The 24,900-nt window shown below is 45.4% G+C and overlaps 1 protein-coding gene across 1 annotated transcript in view; it reads left to right on the forward strand.

The window, feature by feature from the left end:
- Positions 1 to 24,900, forward strand: part of LOC147107863 (uncharacterized) — a 308,464-nt gene that overhangs the window by 179,804 nt on the left and 103,760 nt on the right. Inside the window, 3 exon segments of the mRNA XM_086006083.1 lie at positions 12,239 to 12,376; positions 21,492 to 21,572; positions 22,866 to 22,982. Coding sequence (XP_085862209.1) covers positions 12,239 to 12,376; positions 21,492 to 21,572; positions 22,866 to 22,982 — 336 coding nt within the window.

Here is a 24,900-nt window from a genome sequence, read left to right on the forward strand (position 1 = left end):
ATCGAGCTCTGTCTTGATATACTCAACGACTGAGCCTCCACAGCCCTCTGTGGTAGAGAATTCCAAAGATTCACCACCCTCTGAGTGAAGAAATGTCTCCTCATCTCAGTCCTAAATGGCTGACCCCTTATTCTGAGGCTGTGACCCCTGGTTCTAGACTCCCCAGCCAGGGGAAACATCCTCCCTGCATCTACCCCATCAAGCCCGTAAGAATTTTGTATGTTTCAATGTGATCACCTCTCATTCTTCTCCAGGGAATATAGGCCTAGTCTACTAAATCTCTCCTCATAGGACAATCTCCCCATCCCAGGAATCAGTCTGGTTAACCTTTGTTGCACTCCCTCTATGGCAAGTATATCCTTCCTTAGGTAAGGAGACCAAAAATGTATGCTATACTCCAGGTGTGGTCTCACCAGGGCCCTTTATAATTGCAGTAAGACAACTTTACTCTTATACTCAAACCCGCTTGTAATAAAGTCCAACATACCATTTGCTTTCTTAATTGCTTGCTGTACCTGCATGTTAACTTTCAGTGATTTGTGTACAAGGACACCCAGGTCTCTCTGAACACCAACACTTCCCAATCTCTCACCATTTAAAAAATAATATACTTTTCTATTTTTCCTATCAAAGTTGATAACTTCACATTTCTCCACATTATATTCCATCTGCCACATTCTTGCCCACTCACTTAACCTGTCTATATCCCTTTGCATCCTCCTCACAGCATAGTTTCCCACCTAGCTTTAATTCATCAGCAAACTTGGACACATTACACTCAGTCCCCTCATCTAAGTCATTGATATAAGTTCTAAATAGCTGAGGTTCAAGCACTGACCCTTGTGGTACCCCACTAGTTACAGCCTGCCAACCCAAAAATGACCCGTTTATTCCTACTCTCTGTTTTCTGTCCGTTAACCAATCCTCAGTCCATGCTAGTATATTACCCCCAATCCCATGAACCCTAATTTTGTTTAATAACCTCTTGTGTGGCACCTTATTGAATGCCTTCTGAAAATCCAAATACACCACATCCACTGGTTCCCCCTTATCTATTCAGCTAGTTACAACCTCAAAAAACTCTAACAGATTTGTGAAACACGATTTCCCTTTCATAAATCAGTGTTGACTCTGCCCAATCCTATTATTATTTTCTAAGTGCCCTGTTACCATATCCTTAATAATAGATTCTAGCATTTTCCCTACTACTGATGTCAGGCTAACTGGTCTGTAGTTCCCTGTTTTTTCTCTCCCTCCTTTCTTAAATAGTGGGGTTACATTTGCTACCTTCCAATCCATGGGAACTGTTCTAGAATCTATGGAATTTTGGAAGAGGACAACCAATGCATCCACTATCTCTATAGCCACCTCTTTCAAAATCCTAGGATGTAGGCCATCAGGTCCAGGGGATTTATTGGCTTTCAGTCCCATTAATTTCTCCAGTACTATTTTTTTTACTAATACTAATTTCTTTCATTTTCTCATTCCCGCTAGACCCTTGATTGTCCACTATTTCCGGAAAGTTTTTTGCATCTTCTTCCGTGAAGACAGACACAAAGGGCTCGAATTTCCCAGGGCCGTGGAGGCGGGAATGGAGGCGTGTGGGGTGCTAAAATTGCAGAATCGGGGGGCACGAACCCTTCCCGCCCCAAACCCGCCTCCATGCCCGTTTCCCAGGAGGCGGGTACCCGACCTGTGCTGGGAGCCACCTCCCTGAGGCGGGAAGAGGATTAGTGCCAATTAACTGCCTGTTAACAGGTAGTTGCAGCGGGCTCAGCAGGCCAATTAAGGGCCACCCGGTTGACAGCTCACGGCCATTCTGCTTTCTGTGCCGGTGAGATGAGGGACTCCCGAGACCTGAAGGAAGGAAGCCTGCATTAGTAAGTAAAGGCAAGTAAAACTTATTTAAACACTTTACACACACCAAACCATGCCAAGTTAGCGAGGCAGACCGTCGGGCTGAAGGGCTTGGAGGGTTTGAGATGTCTGGTGTTCAGGTGAGTGATGGGTGCATGAGTGCAGAGATAAGTGCGTTTGGTGTGTGTAAAGTATTTAAATAAGTTTTACTTACCTTTACTTACTAATGCAGGCTTCCTTTCTTCAGATCTCAGGAGTCCCTCATCTCACCGGCACAGAAAGCAGAATGGCTGCGAGCTGTCAAAAGTTGCAGCATTATGCTTTCTGTTCTGGAGAGATTTCTAACTGAGTGTGGAGAAGGACTCAAGTTAGAAGTCAGATTGTCAGTGTTTGACAGCTTTACAGAGCTGTCAAACGCTGATATTTCATCTGTCAAAAGCTCTTGACAGATGAAATGTCAATCCCTGACGTCACCTGTAACCGGGTGTCCCTTAATTGGCCTGCTGAGCCCGCCCAGCGGGCTCAACAAGATCAATCAAGGGAAAATTGCGTGGGTTGGCCACAAATCGATGGAGGCGGGACTACAACCCAAAAAGTGGGAGTCCCGCCTCCATCACATCCCCATTGACAAAATCCAGCCCAAAGTATTTGTTTAATTTCTCTGCCATTTCCTTATTCCCCATTATAATTTCTCCTGTCTCAGCCTGTAAGGGACCCACATTTACTTTCACTAATCTTTTCCTTTTTATATACCTATAGAAGCTTTTACAGTCTGTTTTCATGTCTCTCGCTAGTTTACTCTCATATTCTATTTTCCCTTTCTTTATCAATTTCTTGGTCCTCCTTTGCTAAATTCTAAGATCCTCCCAATCCTCAGGCTTACTGCTTTTTTGTCAGCATTATAAGCCTCTTCCTTTGATCTAATACTATCTTTAACTTCTCTTGTTAGCCACGATTGGACCACTTTTCCTGTGGGGTTTTTGTGCCTTAAAGGAATGTATATTTGTTGTAAATTATGTATTAATTCTTTAAATGCTAGCCATTGCTTGTCTACCATCATACCTTTTAATGTAGTTTCCCAATCTACCATAGCCAACTCGCCCCTCATACCTACCTAGTTTGCTTTGTTTGGATTTAATACCCTGGTTTTGGATTTTACTAAATCACTTTCAAACTTAATATAAAATTCTGTCATATGCCACATTTTGGTTGCTTTGGTTGTGTAATTCCTGGGGCGGGGGGTGGGGGGGTTCTACACTGGTGGCGCAAGTATGGTGGAACGGAACCCTGGTTCGAACTAGCCCAAAGCCAGATTACGAGGACAGGGGCTTTTGCATAACCAGGTTGGATGCATCATATCTGCAGGGTGGCTTCAGCAGCTCCTGCCCCAAAACACCTGCCAGAATGCGAAACGGCCCAGAGCTGCTTTGCCTAAGGTATCCCCAATCCCTCCACTGGCCAGGAAAGAGAATGTATTCGGTGGCAAGGATACAAAGTTTGTAGCAGTCTTGAAAGTGGTTTTGGTCTTCCCCATGCTTAACTGGATGAAATTGAGGATGGGCGATGGGGCGCCGTCCAGTAGAGCATTGGAATAGTCATGTCTGGAGGTGACAAAGGCATGAATAAGGGATTTGGTAATAGATGGGCTGAGGCAGAGGCAGAGACGGACGATATTGAGATAGAATAGACAGTACTTGTGATGGAGAGGATATGGTATCAGAAGCTCCACTTAGGGTCAAATAGGATTCTGTGGTTGTGACCAATCAACTTCAATCTGAGATGGTAGCCGTGGAGAGGGATGGAATAGGAGGCGTAGGTACAGATGTTGTGGAAGGACTGAAATCATTGGATCTTCCAAATGTTTAACCGGAGAAAATTGTGGCTCAGCCAGCACTGGATGAGTCTGACAACACAGAGGCAGTGGAGGGGGTAGAGAGAGGTGGTGGAGAGGTAGAGTTGCGTGTCGTCAGTGTAGATGTGGAAGCTGATTGCACATCTGCAGGTGGTGTCACCATGGGGACCATCTAGATGAGAAAGAGGAGGGGCCAAGGATAGATCCTCAGGGGACTCCAAAGGTATTGGTGTGTGGGGGTGGGAATAGAAGCCATTGCTGCAGATGGACTATCTATGGTCAGATAGTTAAAAGTCGAACAAAGAGAGGGCAGTCCCACTGAGCTGGACAACAGAGTAGAGGCGTTGGAAGAGAATATTGTGGTCAACCATATCAAAGGTTGCAGAGAGGTTGAGCAGGACATGGAGGGATAATGCACCATGGTCATATTACCAGAGGATGTTATTTGTGACTTTGATTAAGGATATTTTAGTGTTGTTGCAGGGATTAGAGTCAGAGTAAGGTAATTGATCCCTCTAGAATTCCGTCCCGATCAAAGTTCTCCTTTGAATTCTGTTGAGTGGAGCATGGATGGATCTTCCTCCCACGTTCACCTACTCCCCGCCCCCCCCCACCCACCGCACCGCCCACCACACGTACAGGGAGTATATATGAGGTTGTTCCCTGGCAATATGGTGAGTAGACTGGGCCTATATTCTCTAGAATTTAGAGGAATGAGAGGTGATCTCATTGAAACATACAAAATTCTTACAGAGTAGATGCAGGGAGGATGTTTCCCCTGGCTGGGGAGTCTAGAACCAGGGGTCACAGTCTCAGAATAAGGGGTCGGCCATTTAGGACTGATATGTGGGTTGTGGAGACTCAGTCATTGAGTATATTCAAGACAGAGATCGATAGATTTTTGGATATTAAGTGAATCAAGGGATATGGGGATAGTGCAGGAAAGTGGAGATGAGGTAGAAGATCAGCTATGATCTTATTGAATGGTGGAGCAGGCTCGAAGGGTCGAATGGCCTACTCCTGCTCCAATTTCTTATGTTCTTATGAACTCGCGCTATTTGAGAGCTGCAAAAACTGATCTCTTGCATTTGAGTTTCCAGCTCCAGGCTAAGGGACTGTCCTTCTCATTCCCTTAGTATAAAACCTTCCTGCCCCCCCCTCCCACCCCCACACTCCAATCACGGCTTTTTCAAATTTTCTTAAGCCTGACCCCAAGAAACCATAGTGTACTGTCTTGGTCACTGTGTCCGTATAACCGTTTGGTAACTAGGTCGACGGGGATATTTCATGAAACGTACGATTTGGGTTTTACTTAACAAATATCTGTTGTCTTTTTATTCTCCAAAGGTTCCAAAGTGTTGCACGTACAAACAGTAATTAAAAACCAGATTTTCCTACCTGAATATACGGACAGACAAAGTCAGAAATTCAAGGAATTCACAAATAATTTCATTCAAGATGTAAGTCTTTTCTCATAATTAATTGTTACTTCTTTCCAATATGTGAAAGGAAAGAAGTAACAATTAATTAATAAAAGGAGACTCCAATGTGAGTATATTCTTGTAGAATTAAGAGAATGACAAACCACTATTTGTGTGGGGTGAATGAGGTGATGGTGAACACTCAGTGTACTGAAGCACACCGACTGCTCTCTTCCCATATTATCAGGCACTGAGTCCTGAAGCCGAACGTGCATCTCGCATGTGGCCGGTGGGGTAGGCGGTGTCCAGTGGCAAATCTGTCAGGCAGGGGAAGAAAAATTACGGTTGGGAGGGAGCGGGAGAGCAGGGGAAAATTCAGGTCCAGATGTTAATAACTGATTATTTTTGTTTTGTTTCAGTTGATAAACAGACTACTACAAAAATTCATAGATTTATTCAACCGTGGAAGAATGAGAATCATCATAACTGGTATTACGCCAGGGAGTCTGAAGGTAGATTTTGACATTACCTTCTCAACAGAGGAGAATGTCACCACGGCCGAAACCAGCAGTACATTTGCTAATTCTTTAAACACGAGTCAAAAGTTTGATGTAGATTTTGAAAACACTACTATAACAGGTAAGATATTTGACAACAAGGCTTTCAACCATAGATGCTAGGAGATATATACAAGCAGTACAAGATAACATAACTCTCCATTCCTTTGACTCTGGCCTTTTGTCCACCCCCTTCTCTCTTCTCCCCACCATTGGCATCTGTGCCTTCGCCTGTTGAGGCGCCATGCTCTGGAATTCCCCCCTCAATCCTTCCCCTGCCTTCTGCCTCCCCCATCTCTTTTAAGACACTCCATGAAACCCACCTCTTTGATGAAGCTTTTGGTCACCCCTCCTAATATCTCCTTCTTTGTCTCAGAGTCCATTTTTGTCAGATTACGCCACTATGAAGTGCCTTGGAATGTTTTTTTAAAGGTGTACATTTACAGTTGTAGCATCTTAAGGGAAGAAAAATCACTTTAAATTTTACTTATTTTTTCAAATGAAGCTGAGAAACCTAGGTAAAGGGCCAAGGTCCATCGTTTAGTGCAGCACCAAATCTGAACAGAACAGCAGGGAAGATAATGTAAACTACGAGCTAATAGTTAGGCGATGACAAGCTTGGTTGTAAGATTATAGTAGAAAGTGAAGACTGAGGGAAATAAGAAGTCACAGGGCTAAAAATTCTATTGCGTGGCGCCTGTTGATTGGGAGCTATGGGTGCCGCTTTTGGTCAAAAATGGCGCCCGAGCCGCACGCGCACACTTCTGGTGCGGGCCACGCCGTACACCATCTGGGTGAGGGCGTTAGTGTCGGCGCTGGGAGCGAGTGCCAGAAGTATGTAGAGCTGGCAGATTGTGACGTAACATCAATCAGCATGCAATTTCTTTGCACTAGGATTCTTCCAAGCTAGAGCAGGCGAAATATGTAACAGCTCCCAGTTTGCTGTTTATGCCAGGAGAGGGGACTTCATTGTCTTCTCTCTGACCAGAGAGAAGCCGGCGGAGCATGCACGTGGATTTACCAGGATAGTGAGCTTCCCTGTGGTGCAGGGCGCCATGGACATGTGGCTTTGCAAGCACCGCATCTTAATGCTGAGATGTACTGCAACTGCAAAGGTTAACACTCGCTGAATGGGCAGTTGATATGCGACCATGCACAGAACACCATGATGGAGAATGCCCGGTATCCTTTTCTTTTTACTTGTTCATGGGATGTGGGCATTGCTGGCAAGGCCAGCATTTTTGGCCCATCCCTAATTGCCCTTGAGAAGGTGGTGGTGAGCCGCCTTCTTGAACTGCTGCAGTCCATGTGGTGAAGGTACTCCCACAGTGCTGTTAAGGAGGGAGTTCCAGGATTTTGACCCAGCAATTATGAAGGAATGGCGATATATTACCAGGTCAGAATGGTATGTGACTCGGAAGGGAACTTGCAGGTGGTGATGTTTCTATGTGCCTGCTGCCCTTGTCCTTCTAGGTGGTAGAGGTCATGGGTTTGGGAGGTGCTGTCAAAGAAGCCTTGGTGAGTTGCTGCAGTGCATCTTGTAGATGGTACACACTGCAGCCACAGTGTGCCGGTGGTGGAGGGAGTGAATGTTTAAGGTAGTGGACGGGGTGCTAATTAAGCGGGCTGCTTTGTCTTGGATGGTGTCGAGCTTCTTGAGTGTTGTTGGCGCTGCACTCATCCAGGCAAATGGAGAGTATTCCATCATACTCCTTATGTGTACCTTGTAAAGGTTTTGGGGAATCAGGAGGTGAGACACTCACCGCTGAATACCTAACCTCTGACCTGCTCTTGTAGCCACAGTATTTATGTGGCTGGTCCAGTTAAGTTTCTGGTCAATGGTGACCCCCCAGGATGTTGTTGGTGGGGGATTTGGCAATGGTAATGCTGTTGAATGTCAAGGGGTGGTGGTTAGATTCTCTCTTGTTGTAGATGGTTATTGCTTAGCAATTGTGTGGCACGAATGTTACTTGCCACTTATCAGCCCAAGCCTGAATGTCATCCAGGTCTTGCTGCATACGGGCATGGACTGCTTCATTATCTGAGGAGTTGCAAATGGAACTGAACATTGTGCATTCATCAGCAAACATCCCCACTTCTGACCTTATGATGGAGGGAAGGTCATTGATGAAACAGCTGAAGATGATTGGGCCTAGGACACTGCCCTGAGGAACTCCTACAGTGATGTTCTGGGGCTGAGATGATTGGCCTCCAACAACCACAGCCATCTTCCTTTGTGCTATGCATGACTCCAGCCAGTAGAGCATTTCCCCCCTGATTCCCATTGACTTCAGTTTTACTGGGGCTCCTTGATGCCACACTCAGTCAAATGCTGCCTTGATGTCTGCTCTTTTGTCCATGCTTGGACCAAGGCTGTAGTGAGGTCTGGAGCCGAGTGGTCCTGGCAGAACCCAAACTGAACATTGGTGAGAAGGTTATTGGTGAGTAAGTGCCACTTGATAGCACTGTTGATGACACCTTCTATCGCTTTGCTGATGATTGAGAGTAGATTGATGGGGCGGTAATTGGCCAGATTGGATTTGTCTTGCTTTTTGTGGACTGGACATATCTGGGCTATTTCCCACATTGTCAGGTAGATGCCAGTGTTGTAGCTGTACTGGAACAGCTTGGCTAGTTCTGGAGCACTCCTGCTGGGATGTTGTCAGGGCCCATAGCCTTTGCTATATCCAGTGTGTTCAGCTGTTTATTGATATCACGTGGAGTGAATCGAATTGGCTGGACTTTCTTCTGTAATGGTAGGGACCTCAGGAGGAGGCTGATATGGATCATCCACTCGGCACTTCTGGCTGAAGATGGTTTTGAACGCTTCAGCCTTGTCTTTTACACTCACGTGCTGGGCGCCACCATCGTTGAGCAGTACTGATCAAAACGCATCTCAAGATTCGTCATGGTCTGCTGCATGCTCCACAACATCGCCATCATGAGGGCACAGCCCGTGCCATCAGGTATATGGTGACCAGCTGAGGAGGAGGAGGAAGAGGAGGAGGAAGAAGCAGAGGAAGAGGAGGAAGCGGAAGTGGAGGAAGTGGAATGGAGGAGGCAACCCAGACAACCGCTTTCTGTCCGGGCTGTCCGTGATTGACTCATCCGACTGCGGTATGAGTGAACGTAACCCCAATTCCCCATTCAACAATAGTTCCACACCTTACCTTCCCTCTGTTACTGACCATCACAGCGTCACTTGGACAACGCTGAAATAAAAATGACTACAAATGAAACATTTCAATCCAACTACATCCATCAATCCATACAATATTACATAACAAAATGAACTAATTACCCTTGTGCATTCCCTTAGTGTCTTCAGTGTGCCTTTGCCTGTCCTAATGCTCATATTAAGTGCTACCCCAGTGGTTGCAGCATGGCTGGTGGAAGGCTGCTGACTTTCAGTAGGGGAGACTGCAAATGAACTTGCAGGACGACCTGGAGCAGCTCTGGGCCTAGAAGGCCTGGCTGGAGACTGCACCACCTCAGCATGGGCGGCAGTAGTCTGGGCTGCCTGGGTGACAGGCAACAGCAAGGGCACTGGTGGAATGGCAGTGGTGGGAGGATGAATGCTGTCATCCTGAGAGAGGACAGCAGGTTCTTGTTCCACGGAGCTACTACCACTCCCCGGGGCGGCACCTCAGCATTCCTAGCCATCTGTTGGAGGACAGATTGTTGGATTACTGTGACACCCTGCAAGCCCTTTTCCACATTGATAAACCTAGCCACGATGGCAGCAGTCTGAGCCTGTGTGGCAGCAAGCTGTGCCTGCATGAGAGCAGTTTGAGCTTGCATAACAGAAGTCTTAGCTTCCAGTGCAGCACTCAGACGTAGGGTATCCTGTGCTGGTGCTACAATGGAAGCTGAGACATTAGCCATCAGACGCTGTATGATGGTTGGGTCCACAAGTGCACTAATGGATCTGCCCACCCCTTCCATGCTAGAAATCATGGGCTTCAAGCTCTGCGCAAAGCCCTGTGCAAGGTTGGTGTCGCACTGCTCTGTGCTCCTCGACATTACACTTAGGCTTTCTGACAGGCCTGCCAATGCACCAAGCATTTTGTTGTGCATACCCATCAGCATTCTTCTGTAGGCCACCCCATCGAAGTCCTCATCTGAGTCCCCTGCAGCAGAACTCATGTGTGACCTCACCCTCTGAGGAGCTGGCACCTGTGCTACCCTTTCTCACGGCCCTGGCTGCAGCCCACTCATGCCTGGTGACTCTCCACATGTGCCTCTAAGCTACCCTCTAAACTCTGTGCAGTGCCAGTATCTGAGCTGGTGGCTGCGAGTGTCAGATCGCGTGACGGTCTTCTTCATCACTCTTCTCTCCATCTTCTTCTTGAACCACTGGCTGGGCAGGTTGGCTATCTTGGGTCTCTGAAATGAAAAAGGCACAAGGGTAGGGTTGTGGTGAGGGGAGGGGGGAACACAAGAGGTATATGCTTACACCATGTGCAGCTTGTAGATCAGAAGAGATTGTGGGATGAGGGCGAAGTTGGATGTGAGAAGGAGGATAATGAATGAGGATTCTTACAGACCCCCGTTGGCCATGGGCTCAGCCATGCCTTTCCCAAGAATAGCCAGTGCCTTCTCCTCCATGGGAGTGAAGTGATGCAGGTGAGCCTGTTCCCCACTGGTTAGGTTTTGTTGGCGCTAGTTATGCACCATCTTGTCCTGCAAGAGAAAGGGAAGTGTGTCAGTGAGTGTGGTGCAATGTGTTTGGGTGATATGCCTGTCATGTTTGAATAGCTGACAGTATGTGCAAGCTGTGAGATGTGGGTGTGAGGCTTGCAACTGTAGTAAGTGTGTGAGGGTGAGGTCAAACTATGATTGTGTGGTATGAGTTGAGTTTGGTAGAGATTGTTGGTAGGTGAGTGATGGGGATCTGGTGCATTGAGCAGTGTGTGAGGCTAATGGTGCATATCATGGAATATGGCATTTGAAGATGAATTAATTGACCTTGGCCACTCGTATGAGGTCATTAAACTTCTTCCTGCACTGCGTCCATGTCCTTGGGGCTACACTGCTGGCATTCACCACAGTGGATATCTGCTCCCAGTGCACTTTGCTCTGTTGCTGGGAGGGTCTCCTGACTCCTTGCGTGTAGAGGATACCTCTCCTTCTATTAACCACCTGCACCAAGGCCTCCATTGCTGCATCATAGAACTTTGGTGCATGCTCTCTCCCCTGTTGTGCCATCCTTAATTGTTCTTTTCCACTGCCTTCCCCAGCCAGTTCAGTGATCTGTTGCAGGCAGAAGGTACCTCCCCTTTAAGAGGTGCAGACTGCCTTTAAGTAGTGCAGGCTAGCTGTAATTGGTGCTAGCTTCGCATGAACTTGGTCCCCTTGCTGAGGTTTCAGCCACTCGCCAGCACATTCGGTGCTGGGCTGAATGTCAGAATCATGGAACTGGGCAGGCAGCATGATGTTTGCGTGCTGGGTATGGGTTGATCGTGCATTGCGATTCCCGCACCTGCTTTCGGGGGCAAACCAATTTTTAGGCCCCAAAGTTTTGGGTCCTGGGAAAAATGAGTTTGAGTTGAAGAAAGTATGAGTCATGATTTCAACACAGTTGGGGTTGTGAAGACAAAGAACAGCGTGTGAGATAGTTCTTTGGCGTTTAGGAGGAAATTAGGGAAAAGCTCAGAGTCACTATATTAGCACTGATAAAGAAGAAAGGCAAGAAATAAAGACAAGGAGACAGAATTTCCATGGAGTGTCTCCCACTCATCCACCATAGCTTTGGCAGCAGAGCTGTGATAACTCAGGAAAAATGGCATTAATGAAACCAAAGGATATAGCTTAAAATTGAAGCTAAACTGGTTAAAAGTGAATCCAGGAAAGAAATTCTTCACAGAAAAGAAAGTGAGAATATGGATGCACTGCACCAGAAGACCACAGAGGCAAATCCATTTGAGCTGTTTAAAAAGGTTTTAGGTATTTGTTTGGGGTACGAGGATATTAAGGGGTATAGAGAAAAGGCAGTATATTGGGATTAAAGAGATAGACAAAATGAAGGGCACATTCGATGGAACGAGAGACCTACTCCTGCTCTTACATTAACAGAAAAGTTGCAAGAGATAGACAAAGAGAGTTAGATAGATTATAAGAGGGAGGCGAGAGAAGAATCAGATAACAAGCTTTCTCTTGTATTCTAGAAGTGCAAGAACGGCGCTATCAGCCCATACCAGGTTGGGGAGCCGCACTAAAGTCTTGGGCAGAATTGGGCTTTATTGAAACTTATTACCTGAAGTACTTTGATTCAGATTGAATCCATTTTCTAACACAGATCTGCTCTTACTACAGAAAGAGACAGCTGCCAGCCAGGGCTGAATGACTGTTCAGGTAATGGAACTTGTATAAGATTGAATGCAACTTACACCTGTCAGTGTAATGCTGGGTTCACAGACACAAGCCCCAATACACCTGGAAGAACATGTGAAGGTAGGATATTGCCTGGGTTTAACAAGACTTTAATTCATTGGGTTAAAGTAACTTTTGCTCCAAGTGATTGTTTTTTTAAAATCTAATTCTTGTTTCAGATGTTGATGAGTGTCAGACTGGGAACAACACGTGCTCTGATTTTGCTGCCTGCACGAATACCCCAGGGAATTACTCCTGTAGCTGTTTCCAGGGAATCATGGATACCAATCCGGCAAACCCAGGAACACAGTGCAAAGGTAAAGATCTGAAGTGTTTAAACTAGGAGTGATGGGATAGTATGGAATGTTAAAAGTATAAAGGGCACAACTGTGATGGGAGCGGGGGGTGGGTGGTTGGAGTTGGGGTTGCAATTTATGTCAGATCCCAGATCTCCCAAGGCATCAAGGGGTTTGGGGAGAGAGCGGGACTATGGTATTGAGATAGAGGATCAGCCCTGATCATATTGAATGGCGGAGCAGGCTCGAAGGGCCGAATGGCCTACTCCTACTCCTATTTTTCTACATTTCCATCCCACTTCAGAAATTCCAGAAATCTTGAGCCTGCAAAAGCAGGAGCTTCTTCTGCCAGCCCCAGTTATGTGGAACCAGCAGCTTAGGGGTGTGTCTGTGGGGGGATGGGTGGGGTTCCTGACCTTTCCCTGGAATTCTACCCAAAGTTCCCCTGATAGGCCCAATGTGATTTGCAACTGCTGAGAGCAGTCATAGGTCCTGTTCTGGGCTGAGCGAAAGCCCCAGTACGTAAACAAAAAACGTTAACTGATCCCAGGGGAATTGAAGACCATTGCAAGTCAGAGAAAAAGTTGTCTAAATATTTTAACGAGTCCTCCTCTTCAGCTTGATCTGGGCCTTGCTCTCCCTCTCTCGGAGAGGCAGAACGCTGCACTGAGTTCTGCTTCTTCGTGAGCCGGAACGCCCTGTTGCGCCGCTACTACAGGTGTGGGTAACCAACCCGAACATTTAAATGAGAACAAATCCCTGAGATTTGGGGCAGGGTCACAGCGCCGGATGAAAGTTCCATCCTTCAGTACCTCCACGGGTACGGAATTTCCAGGCTTAGGTCATTGAAGTTAGGCGTAAAATCAGGCAGGCTCCCTTAATAGGCAGGTATCTAGTTTTCCTTTATTTTTTGCACTCAGTTTAGCCAATAGTCGCAGGTGCGGGAACAGGAAAATCTACCCTGATATATCATTGAAATTACGCCATGAGATATTAGTGGATTTGCCAGAAATTCCTCTATTCCAGTGGTCTTATTGACCCAACTCGGTTGGCATCTCCACTAAAATAGCAAAGAGTTAAATTTTGGATGAACATATTAAGCATTTGTACCCTAATATCCCAATGGATAATTTCAAGACTGATGTTTTATTGAGGAATAATGTGTTTCAGGGTGATTTTGAAGTGTGTAATGTATAGGGGTAGATTTTCTTAAACTTTAGACTCCAAACCACTCCATTTTGCAGCTCACACATGGCTGATAAATCTCCATATATATTGCAATAGAAGAGGTTTATCATTCTATTACTAATGTTATTTTACTAGAATTTTCATTTTATAAATAATTTCTGCATTTTAAAAATAAGATGGTCGCTTCTGTTGACCTCTGACCGTGATGCGCTAGCGAGATCATAAGCACAGTGGGGTGATTTCCCACGTTCTCTTTGTAGCAGAAGAACAAACATTCTGACCAATATTCCATTGGGGTCATTTTTTGATTGCCCTTGTGGTGAGAGCCTTGCCTACTGGGAGCACATATTGAAAATTTGGGCATGGTTTTCTGACCATTAATTTAAATGGTTGCAAATTGCACACAGCGTGCACCTAAATTTCTCATATGCACACCCATATGAAGCTCCCTGCTGGGAGCATTAAGTCAGAAAATTAAATCTCATATTTTAACATGCTATGTAGTATTTGTTTTCTTATTATGATTGTTGCAGGTACCCTCAGCTTCCCTTTTCTTTCTTTGCCTCCATTATTCCACTGTCTACTATGGAACTGGGACTCAAGTCTTCAAACTTTGATTGGCTTAAAACTTGCTCCATTATTTTCAGCCAAATAGGTCGCCTGAAGATTGATGTTTGACCTGTTTGGAGTCATGTGGTCAAACCCATGCTGGACTATAACCTCGGCCCCTGTATTTATTTTCTCACATGGTAGTTGTTAATGATGCTGCCATCATCATTCACACCTCATTTACAGTCATCTTTTGTTTCTTCCCATTACCATCTCCTCTTGCCTCGCACCATCATCCCTTTTGTCTTTCAATCTCTCCTGCCTTCCATCCTATCACAGACCTTCCCTTTGTTCTTTCCTCCCCTCCTCCCTGCCTCTACTTAAAAATCTCTCTTCTCTAACCTTTTCCCGTTCTGACGAAGGGTCCCCGACTCGAACCGTTGACTTTGTCTCTCTCTCTCCTCGGTGCTGCCTGACCTGCTGAGTGTTTCCAGCATTGTCTGTTGTTATTGCTGTTTTTTACTTGTTGACCAGAGACATGCTGAGTACTTGACTATTACCTTGTGGGTGACTCTGGGAACTGTGTGCCATCAAAGGAATTATATCAGTAGCAGTACTATAGGAGTTTACTCGGCTCTCTTTATACCCAAGACTGGAATTAACAAATACCTCAGAACATAGGCTTGTTACAAAAAACTTCAAAAGGGCCGTAAGTACAAGATAGTTACAGGAAACTCTCTTTTAACCGGCACCTAAAGTATCCGGAAATCTCGCTTAACCGGTAAAATTCAGGAATAGGTTCAGGTAAGTTTTACTATATATTAGTGGCCGTGTAACCGGGGTTCCTGGATCTGTGGCTGTGTAACCGGGGTTCCTGCACAAGTGCCGTGTAACCGGGGCTCCTGCACCTGTGGCCGTGTACGGGGCTCTCGTACCTTGGTAAGTATAGCTCTCTGTAATCCAGACTTTTTGATCAACTGGCACCACACCGGTCCCGTCCGTGCCGGATAAAAAAGAGTTTCCTTTACTAATAAATCCGTAGGGAAATAAGGAGAAATGTCTCTACTCAGAGAATGGTTAGAATGTGGAATTTGCGACCACAGGAAGTGGTTGAGGCAAATAGCTTAGATGCTTTCAAAAGGAAACTAGACGAGCACATGAGAGAAAAGGGAATCAAAAGATATGCTGAAAGGCTGAGATGAGGTAGATGGAATGGGAGGAGACTTGCGTGGAGTATAAACACCAGCACAGATTAGTTGGGCTGAATGGCCTGTTTCTGTGCTGTATATTCTATGTGATTGTATGTAATTCTATGTAAAAGAGGCATGGCAATCCCTTAAAAGCTGCCAGGCCAGATATCTTCCAGTGTTTGTAAAAAAAAAAGCAAAATAATGAGATAAGCATATGATTTAATGATGCTATTTGCATGATAATGTTGTAATTTTCATCACAAAATATTATTACAACACACAGGTATGGTATCATCATAACGACTAAGATATTTTGTCCTTCACAGCTCTTCCTCTTCAAACAAACACTGACCAAAATCCTTTTTAATGGGAATATAATTGCAAGTCACCACAAGGATAAGATAGACGAGGGAATCCATAAGGCCCATCTAGCTCATCCTTTCATATAGATCTATAGTTTGCCCCATCACGTCATCAAACTGCCTCATGAATGACTCCAGTGTTTGTTCTTTCACCGCCCTACCTGGAAGTCCATTCCGAGTCTTCTTAGTCTGAAAAAGTGCTTCCTGACAGCAGTCTTGAACTTGCCATTTACCAATTTAAACCTATATTCCCATGTCCTACAGTGAAAGCTTAAATAGTGAAACAGTGCCCAGTGTTAACCCTTTCTACTCTAATTAGTATCTAATATAGTCCCATAGGGTCCCTTGTTATTTAGTTCCTTTCAAGAATGAAGAGTCAAAGTTTATCTCGGCACAAGGGATCAGACACACATATATTAAATGAATGCTGCTATAATAGTTGTGGTGTATGTAACCGTTCCACCTTTAAGAGAACTATTTTAAGAGATGCACTACTTTATCTTGGCTGCTGTATACTGTAATACCGGTGGTGACCACACCGGTATATAAGTGCTGTGTAATGATTTATTGGGCAGTTCAGCCTGACCTTCGACTAGTAAAGACCTGTTGAATTTATTCTTGTGGTCTGTGTGCAGTGATTCTTATTAACAATAACTAGAACACACAGACTTAACAGTGGCGACGAGGATGGGATCTTACCCTGCGGCAGAGATATATCCAAGGCAGTTTAACGGGCGTCGAGAAGAGGCATCCGCCCTCATCATCCTGCTGAGAAAAGACTCGGGTCTGAAGAGCAAGGAAGAATCCTGACACGAAGCCTTCCATCAGCAACAGGCAGTGATCATCCCTTCTACCACAGGTGGTGGGTAAGCCGATCAGCGACGAGCAGCAAGTCGGCCACGTTGGCTGTGAAGTAGGGGAGGGAAAAACGGAGGATATAAGGGCGGAGAACTCGACCACGGCCGGGGAAAGGAGCCGGACAGAAGTTGGGGCCAGAGGCGCTGAGACTGGGGCAGCGTAAGGCACGGGAGCCGCGGTGAATGCAAACGCAGCCGGTGTAAAAGACCGGGCTGCAAGCGGGCTGGGAGATGCAACAGCGTCGAGAGAGAGCTCGACCGCGACCGGGGAAAAAGGCCGGGCAGCTACCGAGGCCGCGAGGCGCGGGAGAAAATAAAAATAATTTTTAAAAAAAACCGCGGAGAACTCAGCCGCAGCCGGTGGAAAGGACCGGACTGCAAGAGGGGCTGGGAGGCCCGATTTGAGAACCGCTGGGGAGGGCGAACACAGCAATACGGCAATCGCCATTACAGCCAGCGGGGGAGAAAGGCAAACGCGGGAAGCCGCCATTTTCGTAGGCGGGGGAAGAAGACAAGCGCGGGAAACCGCCATTTTGAAAAAATAAAATAAAAGAAAAATTTCTTTTTGTTTCTCAAGAAGATTGCAAGGATGCCTAAGCGTGGTAACATCAACGATTTCGATGCCGATGTTGAAGATTGGGCCACGTATGTAGAACGCATAGAGATTTATTGTAAGGCAAATAAAATATCAGATGAAGATAACGCACTAACCTTACTAAACTCAATGGGTGCGAAGACATACGGGCTATTGAAGCATCTTCTATCACCAGCTAAACCGGCGGATCAGGCTTTTGCTAATATTGTTGCTGTCCTGAGAAATCATTTGAACCCCACACCGCTGATGTTAGCGGAACGATTTAAATTTTATGCGAGAACGCAACTGAAAGGGGAAAGCAACGCGGAGTATTTAATTGAACTGCGTAAGCTAGCGAAATACTGTCAGTTTGGGGAAAGACTGACAGAGGCACTGAGAGACAAATTCGTGTGTGGATTGTCGAAAGAAGGAACACAAAAGCGGCTGCTTGAAGAGAATGATCTTACACTTGATAAGGCTGTCACTATTGCAGCATCGCATGAAGCCGCAGCGAGAGGCACTGCGGAAATGCAGCTGAAGGCAGCGGTACTCAGCGTAGATCAAATGGCTTTGGGTACAGCGAAATGTTATCGTTGTGGAAAGACAACACACGATCAGAACCAATGCTGGTTTAAAAATCAGGAATGTAGAAAATGTGGCAAGCTTGGTCACATAGCTAAAGTATGCCGGTCAGGAAAGAAGACCAGCAACAGAAAGTCACCGCAGGAAAAGTGCAGAAAGGTACATAAGGTGGCTGAGAAGAGTTCGGATGAACAGAATTCGGATTCAGACTCCAACAGCAAGGAACTGGGTAGTCTGAGAATTCACAATGTGAGTAAGGAAGCTGACCTACAAACTATCTGGGTCACACTTCAGATAGCAGGAGTCCAAGTGAAGATGGAATTGGACACCGGATCGGCGTTGACGGTCATGGATAAGCAAGATTACAAAAGGTTATTCACAAATATTCCCCTACGGGATACGGAGATAGTATTGCAGACATACACGGGGCAAAGAGTATACCCCATCGGAAAGATAAAAGTCAAGGTGGTACACAAGGGCAAAGAACACCAAGGAATGGACTTATATGTACTACCTGAGGGAGGTCCACCACTTCTGGGACGGGAGTGGATCAGGAAAATAAATATGGACTGGCACTCCCTAAAAGCAATAACGGTAGATTCCGGAAAAAAAGATGTCAAACCTGAACGATTGTCCAGAATATTGGATGATGCTAAAGAGGTGTTCCAACAGGGACTGGGAACACTGAGAGGAATTACGGCAAAAATCAAGATTGCAGAACATGCAAACCCAAAATTTTTCAAAGCCAGACCGGTGCCTTATGCGATATGACCTGCTGTGGAAGCTGAGCTGGAAGGGCTAGAACGTTCAGGAGTACTGTATAAGGTGGACTGGAGTGAGTGGGCCACGCCCATTGTTCCCGCCATGAAGCGTTCATCGAGTGACAAGCCAGGGGAACCGGGGAAGGTCCGCATCTGTGGAGACTTCAAGATCATGGTTAATCCGGTGCTTCACACGGTGCAATATCCGCTTCCGCGGATTGAGGATATCTTTGCTTCATTGTCTGGCGGGAAACACTTCACCAAGATAGACCTGGCGCAAGCGTACTTACAGATGGAAGTTGAGGAAGAGTCGCGCCAGTATCTCACAATCAACACGCACAGAGGCTTGTATCGATATAATAGACTGGTTTTTGGAGTGGCTTCGGCTCCAGCAATTTGGCAGAGGGCCATGGAGCAGGTATTACAGGGAATTCCAAGCACTCAATGTTACTTGGACGATATCCTGATTACAGGAGATGACGACGAGGAACACCTTGCAAATTTGAAACTGGTGCTCACCAGATTGAAGGAATATGGCCTTCGAGTTAATCGCCAGAAATGTGAGTTCTTTCAGAAACGGATCTCGTACTGTGGTCATGTCATTGACCAGGAGGGGCTGCACAAGTCACCTGACAAGATCGAAGCTGTTGTGAAGGCTCCCGCTCCGGAAAATGTATCCCAGTTGAGGTCGTTCCTAGGGTTGATTAACTATTACCATAAGTTTCTGCCAAATCTATCCACGGTGCTGCACCCGCTGAACGCTCTTTTGCAGAAAGAAGTACCATGGAAGTGGAGCGAGGACTGTAAGAAGGCCTTTCGCAAAAGCAAGGCATTGATCACCTCAGAGGAAGTGTTGGCTCACTTCAACCCAACGCTACCTATTCGTTTGGCTTATGATGCTTCTCCTTATGGTATTGGAGCAGTACTCTCACACAAGTTGCCAAATGGCTTGGAAAGGCCAGTCGCATTTGCATCCAGATCATTGACCTCCGCTGAGCGCAACTATGCTCAGATAGATAGGGAGGCTCTCAGCCTTGTGTGGGGAGTAAAGAAGTTTAATCATTACCTGCAGGGCCAGAAGTTTACACTGCTGACAGACCACCAGCCGTTGGTATCCATTTTTAACCCTAAGAAGGGTGTTTCGGTGATGACAGCACAGAGGCTCCAGAGATGGTCCCTTTTCCTAGGGGCACATCAATATCAGATAGAATTCAAAGGTACAAAGCAGCATGGTAATGCTGATGGGCTGTCGCGCCTGCCACTACCTACTGAGGAGGAGGCACCGACGGTTGACCCGGTGGAGTTATTTCACTCGACCATCATCGAATGTTTACCTGTCACCAATGCAAATATTGAAAGGGAGACTAGGAATGACCCGACACTGTCCCGGGTCTACGAATTGACAGTAAAGGGATGGCCAGCCCATGGTGATCCACTGTTACCGGCATTCTCAGCAAGACGAGAACAGCTGTCCATCTGTCAGGGAACATTGATGTATGGAACAAGGGTGATTATCCCTCCTAAGTTAAGAGAGAGAGTTCTAAAAGAACTACATGAAGGTCATCTGGGGGGAGTCAAGATGAAAAGCCTTGCTCGGGCTTATATGTGGTGGCCGGGTATCGACCAACAGATAGAGGATCTGACGAAAAGCTACTCAGGGTGCCAAAAAGTCCAAAATGCACCTCCAATTGCACCGCTGCATCCATGGGAATGGCCTTCAACCCCATGGCAACGTGTACATATTGACTTTGCTGGTCCATTCATGGACTCCATGTTTTTAATTGCGGTGGATGCACATTCTAAATGGCCAGAAGTGATTAAAATGACTACCACTACCTCGGAGAAGACGATCGCGGTGCTAAGAACGATATTTGCAAGAAATGGATTGCCAGAGCAAATATGTTCAGACAACGGACCACAGTTCGTGTCAGAGGAATTCCAGAAATTCCTGAAGAAGAATGGGGTGAAACATTATACCTCTGCCCCATATCATCCAGCTACGAATGGGCTGGCCGAGAGGTTTGTACAGACGTTCAAAAAGGCAATAAAGGCCATGAGCGAAGATCAGATTCCACTGCAACACAAGGTGGACAATTTCCTACTGGCATATCGAAACGCCACCCATGCAACAACAAACCAAAGTCCTGCCATGATGTTCTATAACAGGAGGTTGCGGTCCAGGTTGGACTTGTTAAAACCAAATGTGCGGAGGGAAGTCGAAAACAAACAGTTCCAGCATATCAATAACAAGCCCACTCGGAGTTTTGAAATAGGACAACCGGTGTTAGCCAGGGACTATAAAAATGAGAAATGGCAATCTGGAACAATTTGGGCCAGACAAGGACCCCTGATGTACACGGTAGATGTTGGTGAAAACGTAAAGCGACGTCATGCTAACCAACTGGTGGGATCGAGAACAAGGGTCGAGCCCATGGTTACGACAGAGACAACCGTGGAGGAAGTTAGTGAACCTGAAGCATCTACCTCAGAAGTGAATATACCTGATGATGATGTCCTATCCATAGGGGATCAACTAGATGAGTCACCCCAGCAACGAGAACCAGAGACCCCTGAAAGGCGTTATCTGTCTCGGATCAGGAGGCCTCCTCAGAGACTGAATCTGTGAACTGTTTTTACATGAAGTTGTGTATATATGTTATTATGTTATGTTAAATGGGGAATATATACTGTTAAGCTAAAAAGGGAGGATTGTGGTGTATGTAACCGTTCCACCTTTAAGAGAACTATTTTAAGAGATGCACTACTTTATCTTGGCTGCTGTATACTGTAATACCGGTGGTGACCACACCGGTATATAAGTGCTGTGTAATGATTTATTGGGCAGTTCAGCCTGACCTTCGACTAGTAAAGACCTGTTGAATTTATTCTTGTGGTCTGTGTGCAGTGATTCTTATTAACAATAACTAGAACACACAGACTTAACAATAGTGAACAACTGTTACGCAAAAAAGGCCTCTCATCTATGAAGAAGTGTTCGTATTGCGATAACCACTGACTCTGGAAAAGAATTCTTGTTCAGTATTGACTACTGATTATTTTTATTTACCGACAGATCCTAGTACTTGTTTCATCAATAAGAGCGATATCTGTGCTTTGTCTAACTGCACGCTGCTTATAGCCAGTGACTGCAACAGTAAGTGCTTTTACTTCTCTGGTCATTCTCTGTGATACAATCCAGATATTCTCCGACACCCATTCCCATTGTCTCTAAGTTTCCTCCTTACTTTAAGTGTTTAATGTGAACATGACACAACCACTACAGCAACATTATTGAGATATTATGAATGAAACACATTCCGCTCTACAAACTTTCGGTATCATTAGGGGCTGGTTGCTATAACCAAGGAAGGTGGGCTATGTGTTAACGAGGACTCAAAGACCTACTTATTGATGATTAGTGTTGTTCAGTGCCTCCACTCCAGGTACATGCCTTATACAGCCGACGCCAATATGGCTGTTGTTTACTCCCTGACCACCAGCCTTAATGGATCTGGCAAGTTTAGTTGGGTGATACAGTCACCTTAGCAAGATTAGTGCCCTGGGAGCCAGCACAGCTCTAGTACATAAACGAACAGACTAGAGACACAGACAACAGAGTCTCCTGTGAAAATTATAGCATAGCAGTAGCACAAAAGGAACACTATTCAAAGTGGTTTACACATAGGTAATATAAATGGTATAAATGCTAAACCTTTGTTAAAACTTTTAAAGGTCAGCAGCGTAAGTTAACTTAGTGAAGAAATGGAAGAATTCAGTTTAAAAATGGTCTCCTTAGAAATTATTTACCTCCTTCAAAAAAAGTTAAGTTAATGGTGGTGGAGTGGGGGAGGGGTGAGTTTCCCTGCTTGCTACGTGTTAACAACATCTCAAACATAGTGCGAATGTTTCATTTGTTAATTGTTTCTAGCAAACTTTTACATGTGTGTTTTCAAATATTGATCCAAAGAATTCTATGTTTATGATGTTGCTGACACATAATGCCTGGAGGAAGCTTTCTTCTAATGTGAGTTGTACATTTTCCACTGGAAGGAATTGGGCTTGATTACCCCAATGGCCTTTTCTCAATCCACACTTTAATTTGCGTCCCATAGTCACAGAGCATCAGAATCTTTGGTTTTCTGTCATACGCCTGGTCTAGCGTAGAACATTCCTCTGGGTGTATCAATTAGCCCTTTCATTTGGACAACTGAAATTTAAGCACGAGCGGACAATAAGACACTTTTTCAAATATGACTCTGCCATTTTAGGACAATGTCATCCTCAATGCACCAGAGCTTTCCACATATAAATAATTCTTGCTATACTGTAGAATTATTCACATCTAGTGAATTAAGGCAAGACGGTCTATTGTTTGATTATTTGATTCCAATGCAGATTCAACACACACAGCAGCCAAGTAGCTAATGATTTGTTACTGTTTCTACAGACAAAATAGCATTCAGAATGAAAGCGACATTGAGCACCAAACAGTTCTCCAAAGACCTGAACAACCCTGCAAGTGAAGCCTACAGGACCTTATCTTCCAATTTTATAAATACAGTAAGTTAAACTGCTTTTGTGCATGCTTCTGATCTTAAAAAAATAATGGCCACGATTTCTCATACCACGGCGGGTTCGTGGTGGGCGACATCCGTGGCGGGTCCTGACCCCACTGCTGGCTCCAGCCCGTTGTCCAAAATGATTTTACCCTGATTGGGCTTGTTAAACCCGCCCAGCGCATTTGCCAGCTAATTAATAGGAAGCAGGTCTGATGACGTTATTTGCTGATGTGTCATCAGCTGGTTTCCTTAAAGGGACCATGCACAAATTGATTTTGACAGTTGTGCTGTCAGTGTTCTGCAGCATTGATGTGCTACAAACATTGACAAGCACTGCACAGAGGTGCATGGCTGCACCCAAGCTCTCCCATGATTCCTTCCATATCCTTATGGAGGGAGTCACAGCACGCAGGGTGGTTCCCTTCCCTTCCAATGGGCGAAAAGATATCCTCAGGAGTTTGCACATTGCACAGGAGGACACAAGCAGGGATGTCATCAGGAGGACCAGGCTCCAGTGGCACAAACTTTTCAATCATCTCAGTAGATCACGAAACGTTAGTACAAACCACACTCAACCTCATCCTGCTGTGCCACTCATCATATCCCCATCACTCTGCCTTCCCTATCCTACTCCTGCACATACTTACTCACACCAACTTACCTTGCACCTCCACCCATCCCTCTCTATCTACATTATCACTTCCCCATCTCACTAGCCACTCCTCACACTCACCCTCATCCTAGTCCAATCATACCAAGTAATAACACACAAGGGTAGATGTTAAGTCTGTGTGTTATAGTGAGAATTACTGCACAAACCACAAGAGTAAATTCAACAGGTCTTTACTGGTTGGAGGTCGGACTATACTGAATACAATATTATTACACTGTGCTTATATACCGGTGTGGTCACCACCGGTATTACGTATACAGCAGCCAAAGAAAGTAGTACCTTTCTTAAGGTGGACCAGGCTTAAGTTCTCTTAAGGTGGAACAGGTTACATACACCACAATCCTCCCTTTTTAGCTTAACAGTCATATCCCCAAATAAACATAACATATATACATATATAACTTCAGGTATAATAGTTCAAAGGTTCAGTCTCTCAGGAGGCTTTCTGATTCGGCTTGGATAACGCCTTTCAGTGGTCTCTGATTCTTGTTGTTGAGGTGCCTCCTCTAGTTGGTTGCCAATGTATTGGGTGTCATCATCATCAAATACATTCTCGGCCGAGGTAGATGCTTCAGGTTCATGAACATCTTCCACAGCTGTCTCTGTCACAACCATGGGTTCGACCCTTGCTCTCGACTCTACCAGTTGATCCGCATGACGCCTTATCACATTATGACCAATATCTACGGTGTACATCAGAGGTCCTTGTCTGGCCCGGATTGTTCTGGACTGCCATTTGTCGTTTCCATAGCCCCTTGCCATCACTGGTTGTCCTACGTCGAAAGTTCGAGTGGTCTTGCTGTTAATATGCCGAAACTGTTTGTTTTCCACTTCCCTCCGCACATTTGGTTTTAACAAGTCCAACTTGGACCGCAACCTCCTGTTATAAAACATCATAGCAGGACTTTGGTTAGTCACGGCATGATCGGCGTTTCTATATGACATCAGGAACTTATCGACCTTGTGTTGCAGCGGAATCTGATCATCATTCATGGCCTTAATAGCCTTTTTGAATGTCTGGACAAATCTTTCAGCCAACCCGTTTGTCGCCGGATGATATGGGGCAGAGGTATAATGTTTAACTCCATTCTTCTTTAAGAATTGTTGGAATTCTTCCGATACAAACTGTGGTCCGTTGTCCGAACAGATCTGTTCTGGCAATCCGTTCCTTGCGAATATTGTTCTTAACACCGCAATTGTCTTTTCTGAAGTAGTGGTATTCATCTTGATGACTTCTGGCCATTTGGAAT

The sequence above is a fragment of the Somniosus microcephalus genome, chromosome 14 (genome assembly GCF_052327205.1).
Source record: "Somniosus microcephalus isolate GS21.2 chromosome 14, FLI_Smic_1.0, whole genome shotgun sequence".
In the NCBI taxonomy this organism is placed as follows: Eukaryota; Metazoa; Chordata; class Chondrichthyes; order Squaliformes; family Somniosidae; genus Somniosus; species Somniosus microcephalus.